At 38.4% G+C, this 15,339-nt stretch overlaps 2 protein-coding genes across 2 annotated transcripts in view; one reads left to right on the top strand and one right to left on the bottom strand.

The window, feature by feature from the left end:
- The window catches only part of GLRX2 (glutaredoxin 2), a 375,306-nt gene that overhangs the window by 339,921 nt on the left and 20,046 nt on the right, over positions 1-15,339 (top strand). The window lies entirely within an intron of this gene.
- Positions 1-15,339, bottom strand: part of CDC73 (cell division cycle 73) — a 122,975-nt gene that overhangs the window by 95,734 nt on the left and 11,902 nt on the right. The window contains exon 7 of the mRNA XM_069789344.1: positions 13,519-13,735. Coding sequence (XP_069645445.1) covers positions 13,519-13,735 — 217 coding nt within the window. The remainder of the gene's footprint in view (positions 1-13,518; positions 13,736-15,339) is intronic.

Here is a 15,339-nt window from a genome sequence, read left to right as displayed (position 1 = left end):
CTCCCACGGATGATAAGCAGCAGAAGAGGAACCACATACAGCAAGCGAGGTGATACGTAACAGAACTTTAAAAACCAGAGCAACTACTCTAAGAACACATAAATCAACATAATGACCAGCGACTATTAGACCAATATAATGAATGCTTATAACAAATTTATTTTAACAAGCTCTGGTCAGGTTTGTCGTTATCTCAACCCTTTGCGTCCCACACTGGGTGCCAAAAAGGACTGTCGTGGTTTAACCCCAGCCAGCAACTAAGCACCACGCAGCCGCTCACTCACTCCCCCACCACCCAGTGGGATGGGGGAGAAAATCGGGAAAAGTAGTAAAACTCGTAGGTTGAGATAAGAACAGTTTAATACAACGGAAAAGAAGAAACTAATAATGATAATGATAACACTAATAAAATGACAAGAGTAATGCAAAAATGATTGGAATGTACAAATGATGCACTGTGCAATTGCTCACCACGTGCCAACCAACACCCAGCTAGTCCCCAAGAGGTGATTCCCCCCACCCCAACTCCCGGCAGTTCCTATACTAGATGGGACATCACATGATATGGAATACCCCGTTGTCCAGTTTGGGTCAGGTGCCCTGGCTGTGTCCTGTGCCAACTTCTTGTGCCCCTCCAGCTTTCTCGCTAGCTGGGCATGAGAAGCTGAAAAAGCCTTGACTTTAGTCTAAACACTACTTGGCAACAACTGAAAACATCAGTGTTATCAACATTCTTCTCATACTAAACTCAAAACATTGCACTGTACCAGCTACTAAGAAGACAATTAACTCTATCCCAGCCAAAACCAGGACAATGTTGTCAATCTGCTCCAAGCCAGAGGGGCAGGAACTGGAAGACCACCAGAAACCACTTATAAAGACAAAGCCATTCCTTGAGCAAGCCCAATTCTTTTCACAAACGCTGAAAGAACTCACACAAAACTGTATCTGAAGTTCTTTTCAGTCAGAAAAATCCTGGAAGAATAAAAACTTTAGAGCTGAGCCATGCACGTATCAATTATACAGGGGTACTCAAAATCAGCTCTGTTCTTCAGAAAAAATGTCTAAACTACACACTTTTTACTGGGAATTCAGAGATTTCTCCCAAACTGTGGGCTGGGCAGCATATCAATCACAATTCTTGTCATTGCTGTACTTCATCACATTTGGTCTCCTGGAAATGACAAGCTACTCAGTCTTCTGAAATTCAGGACAAGAAACTAAATAACAAGAAAAAGGGTTTTATAAGAGTGATTATCCATGTAGAAGGCAAGTCTTTTTTCAGTCACAAGGAAGCTATGACCAGCTTTCATATCCATATTTAATTCATAAAACTTATAGTTAACATACTCTTAAAGTGAGCTTAAATTTAAAATTATGAATTTTTCAAAGGCATTTTAGCATCTCAGATTTTAATAGCCTGAAATTGCATGTCCTGGACCAAATTTTAAATTCTAACAGGTAAAAAAAACCAACACAGGACTTTCTCCCATCTGCTGAAAACAAGTTGCTAATAAGCATGGAATTACAAAGTGTTCTTGCTGATGTCTTTTTTCCACAGCATGAAAATGCAGGTCCCCCAAGGCCACAAATAATATCTGTTTGCAAGGGGAAAAAACAGTAGTGTTTTAACAAGCACTCAAACTAGTATCATCATCATCATGCTGTTCACTGGGTTGGTCAGGGACGTGGGATTACATTACTGTGACAGAAAAATGATCAAGCATTAAGTCCACTGCAGGTATCAGCTGATTCGCAAAGCCCTGCAGAGTCACAAGACTGCTAAGTTTTCATTGTTCATCCCTTCAGAGATCAGAATATGAATATCCCCTAGCTTCTGCCCTGGATTTAGTTAAACTTAATACCAAGTGCAACATTTTTATTACCAAAAACTTCTGATCTGGGGGACAGAGCAGAAAAAAAAAGAAGCTATCTGGTTTTGCGCACTAAGACTTACAAAAATCTGAACATATGCTTTAAAAGCAATGCTTAGGAAAATCCTTATCTCTTTGTTGATTCCAACCATGCCCACACCTAATAATAATTCGTCACACTGATGGGGGGAGAAGAGTCAAAATGTTTCAGCCACTTCCAAATCAGGTTTTTGATACTATCTTAAATAAAGCCCTATCATAATAGATTTTTCCACCCATCCTCACTCATGCCTCTAAAAAGACAACTCATGCACTAGATGCAAATTGGAAGAGAAAACAATTGTATCCAAAAGACAATCAATAACAGCAGCTACGGTCAGATAAACGTAGTCAATCATCTTACAGAAAGAGTCACACAGATTCTTTAGGAAAGCCTGCAACAGTAAATAAATTCTCAAAATTTACTGGCACAGATGCTCTATCTATCCCTTGCCAACACAGTGACTAACATACACCAAGGCAAGTTACTATCACTGGTGTTAATTTAACACCAGGCTGTTTGAGGAGAAATACCAGAGCAAGTAAGATCAGCTTGCTTGGCTGGGGAAGACTTAATGCAGTTACATCACTAACAAGACTCCTTTTGTAATAAAAATACTTCCACTTAAATATATCACAATTTATTCTAAAAAATTGCAATCTTCATTCTGCAGCCTATCTTTAATTTCTATAACTAGCCAAAACCCTAATGCTCATTAACAAAGACTTCTAGTCACAATAGCAGCTTTTTCATGCTAGGAAAAAAAAGTTTCTAGTAACGATCATCAAGGAGAAATACCAACTTTAACTTGACAGAAAACAATTCTTGAGGCAAAAAAAATTCAAGAAAAGCATACTTCATCTCAATCATCTGAACAAAAACAGAAGATTAAATCTAACATATAAAACTAGAAGCATATACACTGTTATACAGCATGGCTTCTATAGGGCTTCAAAACTTTCTTACAGCTAAGTTGTAACCACTTTTTAATCAGATTTTACATTCTGGTGTTTCACTGAGGAGAGAAAAAGAGCCTAGGAACAACCGTATAAACTCAAACTTGAGCTGACAAGAAGGATTTCTTGTTCGACATGCATCCCAGGATGATCAAGAGCTGCAGAATGCTATAAATATTGTCCAAACCAGCCCAGTATTAGGGCTGAAGAATGAAAAAATCAAGCCCTTACCACACTTCTTTACACATTTCCTTGATATGCTCAGACATACTGCTAAGTCCTTTGCAGCAGACTGAAAGGCATGATGCAGTACCAGAAATGCAATATGCCTGTACAGGGTTTGCATGGCAAGGTTTTGGTAGCCAGGGGGCTACAGGGGTGGCTTCTGTGAGAAGCTGCTGGCAGCTTCCCCCATGTCCAACAGAGCCAATGCCAGCCATCTCCAAAAAGACTTGCCGCTGGCCAAGGCAAAGCCCATCAGTGACAGTGGTAGCGCCTCTGGGGGGATAACATATTTAAGAAGGGGGGAAAAAAACTGCACGGCAATTGCAGCCAGAAAAAGGAGTGAGAACATTTGGGAGAAACAACCCTGCAGACACCCAGGTCAGTGAAGAAGGAGGGGGAGGAGGTGCTCCAGGCACCAGAGCAGAGATTCCCCTGCAGCCCATGGGGAAGACCATGGTGAGGCAGGCTGTCTCCCTGCAGCCCATGAAGGTCCATGGTGGAGCAGATATCCACCTGCAGCCCGTGGAGGCCCCCACGCTGGAGCAGGTGGGTGCCCAAAGGAGGCTGTGACCCCATGGGAAACTGGCGCTGGAGCAGGCTCCTGGCAGGACCTGTGGCCCCGTGGAAAGAGGAGCCCACGCTGGAGCAGGTTTTCTGGCAGGACTTGTGACCCTGCAGGGGAGCCACACTGGAGCAGTCTGTGCCTGAAGGACTGCACACTGTGGAAGGGACCCACGCTGGAGCAGTTCATGAAGAACTGTAGCCTGTGGGAACGACCTACATTGGAGAAGTTCATGGAGGACTGTCTCCTGTGGGAGGGACCCCACGCTGGAGCAGGGGAAGAGCGTGAGGAGTCCTGCCTCCAAGGAGGAAGGAGTGGCAGAGACTATGTGTGATGAACTGATTGCAACCCCCATTCCCTGTCCCCCTGTGCTGCTGGGAAGGGAAGAGGTAGAGAATTCGGGAGTAAATTTAAGCCCAGAAAGAAGGGGGGGGAGGTGTTTTTAAGATTTAGTTTTATTTCTCATTACCCTACTCTGGATGATTGGCAATAAATTAAGTTAGTTTTCCCCAAGTTGAGTCTGTTTTGCCCATGATGGTAATTGGTGAGTCCTTATGTTGACCCACGAGCCTTTTGTTTTATTTTCTCTCTGCTGCCTAGCTGAGGAGGGAAGTGATAGAGCAGCTCCGGTGGGTACCTGGCATCCAGCCAGGGTCAACCCACCACAATTCCCATCATACAGTTTCAGCAATTCCTATGTACTGCGTAACACAAAAAATGTAAACAGTATTCAGGTGATCTCATAGAAGTACAGCAGAATTAAAAATTTGTTCATATGGACCATGAACTAACAAACTGTATATTTAAAAGAAAATATTTTGCACATTTAAATTTAAAGCACATAGTTAAATATGGAGTCCTTCATTTAAGGCATCGCTGCCCTATGCCTAAGAATCTTTATCTTCAACTTGTAAACTATTCGCCAACAGTGAAGTTTATCTTCCCTCCTCCTTGCTCTTCTAATTTAAAAATAGTCCTCAAGCACTGCATTTTATGTTGTATGCTAGGTTGCCCTCAGAATCAAAGGTTGAACATAGACAAGATTGACATTCAGGGATAGTTACAAGCAACTGCAAGCATGCAAATATATCCGTAGAACGGATATGTGAACTAGTGGTATTCTCTGCACTGTGCTTATTCAGACCACAAAAATTTCCATCATTTCTGACCCAGCATCCTTCCTCTCCTTACACAAGAACCCTTCAGAAACAGGCCACAGCTAGAAATATGACCTTGAACTATATAGTTGTGACAAAGTAAATCTTTTTGAATTACATACACATGCACCTCTCCCATTTACCTTATTTGCTTTCATTTGAATAACACATACAACGCACAAGATGCTCAACTGCACTAACAGGCACAGTTGCAGAGAGCTCACAGTACCTCTCAAACTATTCTCTATACACTTTCAACCTGTACATACCATACCACAGTTAAGTCATACAACAAGCATACTACCACACAGACAATTTAAAGTAGAACCACCTAAATAAATGGGTCATCTTAGTTGTCCTTTCAGGACAACAGTAGTTTTAAGAAATTCACAATGAAGTACTAGAATTTATACAGCTAACCAACTGAAGCAGAGTACATGGCTTAATTTTTTTAAGCTCTAAGATTAGGGAACCTATACAAAACTATTCATAAAACTAAACGTGTTACTAACTGCTGGGGAAAAAAATAGAAATCAGACACTCCCCTTCACAAAAAGTTACTCTGGGAATCAGCTAACATTTCTTTATGTTCCAGCCAAAAAGTTCATTTAAGTATTACTGTAGCCTACTGCACTGAATTGCTATCAGCCCTGCATATTTGTGGACTCTGTTTTCAGTAAAAAGTTCCACTCCTCACTTATTCCATGTAATCTTCACTAAATTTTTATAGCAAGACTATTATACAAAAGACAACTGAAACATTTAGTTTAAAATAGCACAAAGGCTAATTCAGAAGCATGAAAGAGCAGCAATGCTGTAACATCCCAAAGACACAGCACAGTATAAAATCTGCTCAAAAATCCCCCTCATAACATAATCCTAGTTTATTTCTCCTATGAATGCAGCATATGGAAATACTTTTTTTTTTTCTTAATACTTATAGAAGTAGTGCTTAAGAACAGTGAAGTTACTTTATAGCTGACCTAAATTTTCATTCAGGAAACATAATGCTTTATTCTACAAATTTTTCTGATAAATTCAAGGTACCTATTCACAAAAGAAGACTCATTATTGCACAATATAAATACATTTTTTATAATCTGGCCCATCTTTACTTTAAGTGCTGTATTCAAAACATCTGCATTAGTGCCTAGCAGCAATATAATGTCTTCCCAGTTTTACTAAATAAGCTAATAGAAGATAAAATGGAGTTTGGGAACTTAAGCTAGATCATGCCATTACACTTGTGCACAGCCTTTCTAAAGCCATATGCTTGTTCCATTCAAAAGCACTAATAAGGATACTAGCTGCTATTAACCTGGCACACCTTTGCCTTCTCAATTTTGCTATTAAATTCAATATTGTGAATTTCAGGAGCACAGAACAATTCTGCCCCCTAGAGCCCATACACAAAGTTGCTTTTACAATCAATTTATTTTAAAGTACCCAAAATTTTACTCTCAGACCTTTTAGCAGTCAAAAGTGATTAAAATACTATTAGTCTTGCTATAAAGTTATTTTAATATAAATTGCAGTTACAAGATCATATAAAAGAATTTACTGAAACTGTGATTATAACTGTAGTATTAATCCCCTCACAAGTGACTTAACTACTAAGAATGCTCAAAAGGTATCAGAACAAAAATGAAAACTAAAAGTAACTGAAAAAGTGGTTTCTCCCAGCATTTACTTCAAATGTGTTAGCTACTGTTAAATGGATCAAACCTACAAATAAACAACATTAATTTAAAAAAGTATGCCAGTATTAACTGCAGTGGTAATATTTTCCAGGTGATAACACAAAACTAAAAATATTTACCACCATAAAGATGAGATTAATTTGTGGAAAATGAGAAGTCCTGGTATTTAATACTTATGTACAGGAATACGAAAAAACACAAAGGAAAAACATTCTGAAATAGTTCAAAGCAAGACACTCTATTAGAAACCGGGGGTGGGGCGGTGGGGAAATAAAATAAAGATAATGGAATTTAATACATACAACTCGCAGTCATCGAAGTTAGAGCTGAGCCCATTCCCTTCTATATTAATGTCCTTTTTTATAGATATATAATACACTGGGCATCATCAACCTTTTTTCCAAAGAAAAGTATAGATACTAGTACTTTACAACAGGGCTGCAATAATTAAAGATATCAAATCTGAAAACGATGATGGTTTTTTTTTAAAAAAAAGTTTTTTATTTGAACTGATCGCTTGTTATACAAAGTAAGATTCCTGTATTTTCAAAACAAAGCCTAAGGAAAATATGTGCTGGATAGCCTAGTCTACATCTTTCACATAAGAACAGATAACATAGAAATATGAGGATTAAGGCAGAAAAACATTTAATTTGATTCAGGCTTACTTCCTACTTTATTAGAAAAGGAAAGAAGGTAATTTTTATCTATAAAAGCACCAATAATTCAGAATATTCTCTTAATTTTTTGGTAAATATTAAGCAGGGAAAAGATTAACTACCTGGATTGTGAGAGAATCAAATTGGTCAGTCTGCAGAAGTGAAGCAACAGCAAGTAACAAATGCAACCTCTGCTTCAACATTTCAACCTAGACCTAGCAAGTAATATGCACATGAAGAAGCAATCTTATATTGACAAAAACATACAATTTCATAATTCAAAGGTTATGAAACTAGAGGGACTGAGTTTCACATGACTCTGACCCTGGAGTTTTAATGCTCTAAGTAGTTTTTCCGTTAGTAACGGACACCCACTTACGGAGCCCACATCTGATCATTCTTCAATTTTATACACAGCTAATTCCATTAGAAAAACATTTACCTCAAATTCAGATTTCTCATGTCCAACTTACATGGTTCTACTTCAGTGCTTTTCCCTGGAACGTAGCCAGGCACTCAATAACAGTAAGACACCATACAGGTCACTCTGGACTCCTAGCGCCTTGCAATGTCTTCAAAAGACTTACACAAGGCTCAAGGAAGACAGTAAAGAAGGGATTTACAGATCTATTAAAAGAGGCCGAGAAATACAGAAAAACAGCACCTGGACAAGTCCCATGCAGTTACTGCACAAACATATGTAAATGTGCATGAGTATGGGCTCACGTACATGAAGCATATATAGCCATTGTTCCAGTTTCTTAGCAAAAGCTATTTAGAAAGGTTATGTGGCATAACCTTTAAGACTTCCCATATGTTCAATAGGATGGGTGTTATTTCTCCTGTACATAGGGTTAGAGTTCACTTGATAAAAGGTAATTCTAGTATACTCACATCTGTAAGAAAATATGACTGAAGAGCACTACCCAAAATTGAAAGTTTCAGCAATAATCTCTAGCATATCCCTATGTATTGGGTCTGGGTGAGATGGAGTTAATTCTCCCCATAGCAGCCCTTGTAGTGCTGTACTTTGCATTAGTAGCTAGAAGGGTGTTGATAACACACCAGTGGTCTGGCTGCTACTGAGCAGTGCTGGCACAGCATCAAGGCTGTCTCTCCAACATTCCCCCCTCACCAGCGGGCTGGGCGTGGGCAAGATCTTGGGAGGGGACACAGCCAGGACAGCTGACCCCAAGTGACCAAAGGGATATTCCATACCATATGACATCTGCTCAGCAATAAGAGTTAGGAGAAAGGAAGAGGAGAGGAGGCATTAATTATTACGATGTTTGTCTTCTGGAGCAACCGCTACACATACTGAAGCCCTACCTCCTGGGAAGTGAATGGACATCGCCTGCTGATGGGAAGTAGAGGATAAATCTTTTTGCTTTCCTTTGCTTCTGCACGCAGCCTTTGCTTTTATTAAGCTGCCTTTATCTTGACCCGCAAGGGTTTTTTCCACCTTATTTTCTCCCCCACCCCCATCCTGCTGAGGAGGGGAGTGATAGAGCAGCTTGGTGGGCACCTGGTGTCCAGCCAAGGTCAACCCACCACACCCTACAAAGAAAAGGATGAAAGATTTGTATTTTCTTTTAAAAACATTGGAAATACTCAGAGCTCACTATTCCTGTAAAAGCACTGGTTCATTTCCAAAGTTACAATTTCAAGGCCCATATTAGTGCATTTCCAAGATTCCAGTTTTAAGATTTCTTTTTAAGTAGAGCATGTTCAACCCAGCCCACCCAGTTACCATGCTGCTTATCTAAGAAATATTTCTGACCAATCTGGGAGATTAAAAAAAGTATAAAAAAAAATCAAGTACATCTGCAGTCACCAACAAAAATATGCCCTCCAAATACACCTGTGAATGCTAAAACTCCTGCTTAGGCTACTTTAATTTGTTCCTGTAGGAACACATTTACAGTAGAGACAGAATGAGGAGGCTTTTCCTTCAGAAAAGATTGCTGAAGCCTGCTACAGGAGATGATTAAAAAAAAAAATCAAAGGATTATTCAGGAAGGAGAGACAGAGGAATGACATGAAAGGAAGGAATCAATTTCAGTTTAAACACAGTTTTTTTCTAGGTGTTCAATGGTTTGTTTTACAGAACAGCCAAACATTTATCTAAAAATATATATACAAAACAACTGAAACCTCTGCAAAACAGTAATTCAAAATTTAACACTCCAAACACTTACAATGGTAAATATTCTATCTGTGGGTTAAAAACTTTAGCTACCAGAAAGGATATCTTGTTGTATATACAAAGGTTCTCTCAATAAAGAAGTTACAACAGTAATATTTTTGTTAGTATTTTCCTCTAATATTTGCAGTTTCAGAAGTGTCAATATTAATTCTGACATATCTTCACCAGGCAATATTTCAGTTCAAACTAATTTAACATATATAAATATCTGACAAACTTAATCTGTTCTCCAGAAACAGGTTCCATAGTCAATAGCATGACTACATTATCAGGAACTCATTCATATCCTTCTAATGTGATGTAAATAAGCATCCTGAATTATTATGTCTGCTTCATACAACAAACACCAAAAAAACCCCAGTGAGACACAGGAGCAAGACACCTTGTCCAAGTATCAGTCTACAGATTAAATAATTTTCACTTTCTTCTTTAAACTTCTCTCCCCCAGCATATCTAGCTGTATGGGGTCTGAAGGCAGCAATTCCCTTACTCATTTTTGCGTGTGTTTGTGAAGATTAAAAATGAGAATTGGACTGCATGAAAAGCAAGGACAAACAGAAGACACTAATTTCTTAAAGCCCCCAACAATTGTGGCTGTTAAAAGAACAGTAAAGGAATTCAGAAGCAGCTCTAGCATCTAGCACTTTTATTGCTTTTGAAATCTGACTAAATTTTCAGTTGGTTCAACTGTCAGTTGACTCACCAAAACAGCAATGTTATGTTGCATGCCTTTAGCCAAACCTAAAATTAAATTGCTTTAAGCAATAGATCCTCTGAAGTAGTTCTAAAATTAAGTTACTATGAGAGGAAAAAAACCCTCGGACCAAACAGATGCAATTTGGCCCTGAAAAGTGATTACATAAAAATGTCACATTATTCATAAAATCTAGAAGACTACAGACTTGGGGAAGGCCAACAGATATTTAAAACACACAGTGCAGGATGACTCATCCACTAGCAATTAAATCAAACACTGCATTTTGAAAAGAAGGCAAAACTGCATAATAATCAGGTAGAAAACTATGGAAAAATACCTCAATAAAATGTTCTAAGCAAAACATAAAATAAGCAAGCAGACAAATGCAAATTCTAGAAATCTTAAAAACAGTAGAGGACAGGTGAACTGAAATGTCTGATTTTACAAACAGTAGGAACCTCACAAAAATCAGTAAAAAAGACAGCCAGGGATCAATGCCACATCTGATCAAAAGAGGGTAACAGAGGAGGTCGTACATATAAAGGACCTGTGTGATGCATTATAGGAAGCTTAGACTCAGATAAACTATGAATGACAACCAATGAATGATAGTAAATGAATGATAACCTGTCCCAAATCATTAGAGCTATATTGCCAATATGAATGGGACAATACATTGCCAATATGAATGGGACAATACAGAGACTTCCAAAGAAGAAAACAGTAGTTATGAGAACTTGCAGTTACTCTGTAGGTTGGATAAGTGTCAAGGAGGGAAGTGATGCAGCAATTAATTCTTTAGCTATCATAAGTAATTTCTTATTGGAGCAACTGGCCAAAGTAGTCACAAGAGGAGAAGCATCTCTTGATTTGGCCCATAGTACCTACTGTAGAGAGGTAGCTGCTGAAAAATATTCTACAACAGGAGTATCAATGCACTCAAATTCAACATTCTTGTGAACAAAAAAAACACCAAACCAATCCCTATAGCCAGGAAAAAAATCCACCACTAGAATTTCAGCAAGGGAAGCTATGTAACAATGAAGATATCAAAGAAAGAATTAAAAGCAGCTCTAAAGGGCAGAATGCAAATATCATGAACACTTTCAAAAGGTGTTAAAGAAGAACACTACATCACTGGAGACTTCAAAAAAAAAAAAAAACAAAAAACAAACCACACAAAAAAAACTGGACCAGTTCTATAAAGCAAAAAAGGCCATTTGAAGTAAAAAGCAAACTTCAGAATCAGAAAACGTGTCCAAAAGGAGAAAGAATAAATACTCCATAAATATAGTTAAGATTATTGCCATCTACATAGAATTTTGAGGAGCATTTTGCTGGAGGAATCAGTACTTTTTGCAAACACATCAAAACCAGAGGAAACCTACCAGAAAACCGATAAAGACAACAGATTATTTTCTTTTTGCTGTGGCTCGATCTTCCTAGTATTTTCCTTTTGCTTCTTAAGCTATCTCTGCATCTTTGTTTACTACAGAGAACACTAGGAAAGTTCACATAGAAGACTTTTTCTCTGTGGAGAAGAGAGCTTGAGGAGCTGCCTCAGACTGAAGCAATTTTTGGAAAGAAACAAAATCGACATTTTGGGGTGCTCACTCTTTGTTACCATTCTCCCAGGAGTTCTAAAGGATTCAGATATTAATAAGTCAGACACTATATGGTATGTAAACTACTGTTGTTTTTAAACATTCTAGGAGGATTCAAGAGACTGTAAATAAAAAGAATTATCTGCTTGGTATAAATTTACTGTAAATTTTCACTATCAGGCACATTAGCAATTCAAGTATCATACAGAAAAGCCAAAACAGCATTTGCAGAGTAGTACTATGCTTCTCTGATCAAAATTCTTTAAATGAACAGGCAAGTAGATAAAGAATGATCTGTCTGAGGTAACGTATCTGAATTTTCTAACAACTTTTGAGTAGGTCTTCACAAAAGTTCTTTTAAAAAAAAAATCTCAACCAAAAAAACCATCCCAACCAACCTACAAACAAACAAAAAACCCTGGAGCTGTTCTGGGATAAATCACAGCCCTGGGTAACAAGAGATGCTTCCCCTCCTACTTACTCTCACTGTTACTTGTACAAAAATATAAACATTAATATCCAATTATTTCTGTCCATGCTATCAAGAAATAAAGGCTTGCTATTATGCCAATTATATTCATCACGCTAGTCAAGTAACTGCATGCTGGAGTCCAAGAACAAACCTGATCTCCTGTTTCTTGTCTTTCTCCCCATGTTAGGTTTTGCTTAAAATCACTACCTCATCTCACTATTACAAGGATACTACAGTAAAACATTCAACTCTTTCCCTAGTATCTTTTCAAGTTTCCCTTGGAAGACATGTAAAGATATGAATGCCATGAATGATTCGCTAAATGAGGAAAAGCTACCCAGATTCCTTCAGTACAAACATTTCCGATGACTAAAACAGTAAAGGCTTTTACCAATTTATCAACTGTTCAGCAGTGAGATTGCTACAAATCTCACAGACTCAAAGAAATAACACTCACTCTGTGTGCAGCATACATGCAGGTACATGCCACATACCTAGTAATTACCCCATAATTCATTAATGGAATTATTCTACCACTAATGCCATGACACCAGGTTGTGAAAATGAGCGCTATGTAAAATACTCTTAAAAATAGGTAAATGAAAACTAGGACCTCATTTACTTCTAAACATTATTTTCCTGTGACAGTACTCAGACAAGTAGCAAAGGCAAAGGACATGATTTGACAGTAACCTCAGGAAAACAGACATTTGCAATGTTTTAGAAATTGACTTACTGCCTCGTTGAGAAATTCAGTGCCAAGTATCACTGCAATAAAGAAAGCCTAACTGTCCAAAAAGAGCAAGCTATCAGCTGTGCTTGCAACCATTTCTGGATGGCACATAACCAAGTGCAGCTAAAGACATGGATTAAAGGAACATGAAGGGACAAAAATATACAGAAAAGCCTCCTCTTGGTAACACTTTCTGGGTTTGTTAGTTTTCGCATTTTCTCTCCTTACTCCTTTGGTGTTTTCCACAGCTTAGCAGCCTTTGGACTTCCAATGTACACATGTTGCTACTGTTACCAGTTACTTCCCACTTTTGTTCATTTCAAACCTGCAGGTACTTTCATACAGCCCTCCCAAATGTAGCGTTCAAGCCAGCTTTGTTTAAGAGGGATTAAGCGATTACTTGGTATCTTTTAAGTGGCTGAAGCAAGTATTGAGATACATTGTAGGCTTACCATAATGAGGAAAGAATGAACTCCTCTGTCACTGTGCCAACAATCCTCCAAGCCTACCTTTACCTAGAACACTAAGCATAATCCCCCCAGTCATCTATAGTTAGCAAGCTAGAGACACAGAAAATAAAAAACATGGTTTGTCATTTTGATCATAAAAACAGCTTGGTATCCAGAGCATTACCTTGCCCGTGCTTTGTAAGATTGTAGTTCTTGTCCTCCATACTCTCTCCCGGCTGACAATATCTCTGGTTACATCTACTTCAGCATCAACAAAACTTCTCTGTTTAAGAGCAGTTATGTCATCATCCAGATCAGTTTTGATAGTGGATCTTTTCTTTGCCATGATTTTTGCTTTGATAGCAGCAATTTTTTCCACTGACATGGCTTCAGACAAGGACCTAAATGAGCAAAAACAACAGAAGAGACTGAGTAATTGAACAGCATCGGTGAGGCCGCACCTCAAGTACTGTGTTCAGTTTTGGGCCCCTCACTACAGGAAACACATTAAGATGCTGGAGCACATCCACCAAAGGCCAAAAAAGCTGGTGAGGAGCCTGGAGCACAAGTCTGATGAGGAGGAGCTGAGGGAACTGGGGTTGTTTAGTCTGGAGAAAAGGAGGCTGAGGGGAGACCTTATCGCTCTCTAAAACTACCTGAAAGGAGGTTGTAGTGAGGTGGGTACTGGTCTCTTCGATCAAGTAACTAGTGATAGGATGAGAGGAAGTGGCCTCAAGTTGCACCAGGGGAGGTTTAGATTGGGTATTAGGAAAAATTTCTTTACTGAAAGGGTTGTCAGGCATTGCCCAGGGAAGTGGTGGTGTCATCATCCTTGGAGGTATTCAAAAAATGCATAGACAAGGCACTTCAGAACATGGTTTAGTGGGCATGGTGGTGTCGGGTTGACAGTTGGACTCAACATTAAAGGTCTTTTCCAACCTAAATGATTCTACACAACTCTTTTGAATAAATTTGTGAATGAGTAACTTGATCCTGCTTAAAGTTTATGGCTATGCTATAATTTGTAAAACAGTCATCTTGCATATATGTGACAATTACATGAGCTTGTCATTGCTGTTTTGAGCATGAGGATCAAACTTCAGACAAAAGACTCCATCCCAGTATTAGCACAAAAAAACCATCAAAAAAACCCAACTATCACAAGCAGAAGTAAAGATTGCAAGCGTAAAGCATCAGGACTAACACTTCCATTTACAACATCATCTGAATTTCAGCTCCCTGTTATTTTTAGTGGATTACAATTTTGTGTCCAGTCAATCAATCCCTGGCTGCTCTGAGGCTTTCAAAGGATTAATCCAGATTTCGGCTGAGGTGCTGTTACACAGACTTGGCCACTTGGAAGCTGCATTACCTCTTCAGAGCATGTAGGCCAAACAAACAACAGAGGGTAGTAGTTCTGTCCACATTAATCTGTGCTTGAGGTAGCTCAGTTCAGTTCAGTCCAAGAGTGCAACATTTCTATCTGTTTGCTTTTAACTGTAAACACAGAATTTGGTTGTCAAACAGCGAGCCCTATTGCTTTGCAAGTGAGCTGAAGAAAAGGACTGAATTGCACAACTGTAACTGCACATACCCAATTTAATTTTACTTTTTTTTTTTTGAGTACATTGAAAAATTAATACAAGTAGTACTGGTTGTGAAATATTCTCCTTTTACAACCAAGCTATTGGGAAGGAAACTTTTTTTGTGTTGCTGTTAAAGTAACAACAATGACAAGCACAGAGTTCAAACTCACTGCTTATAAATGTTATTTGCACCTTTTAAAAAGGGCAGTCTTCTACATTCAGCATTAAAAAAAAATTTGTAAATATAGAATACAAAGTAAATACGAATAATAGTCAGTAATCCTCACTGCAGCATCGTCTCACAACTCCAAAACAAAGTTGTGATACACTCAAGCTAGTATCCAAATTACTAGTTTATGCAAAACATGTGTACTTTTTGATTTTTTGATCCTTAGACTTTCTGATTTTGTATCAGATAT

Source organism: Haliaeetus albicilla, chromosome 8 (genome assembly GCF_947461875.1).
Source record: "Haliaeetus albicilla chromosome 8, bHalAlb1.1, whole genome shotgun sequence".
NCBI classification, from domain to species: domain Eukaryota; kingdom Metazoa; phylum Chordata; class Aves; order Accipitriformes; family Accipitridae; genus Haliaeetus; species Haliaeetus albicilla.
The sequence above is the reverse complement of the archived record's forward strand: the minus strand, read 5'-3'. Positions and strand labels throughout refer to the sequence as shown.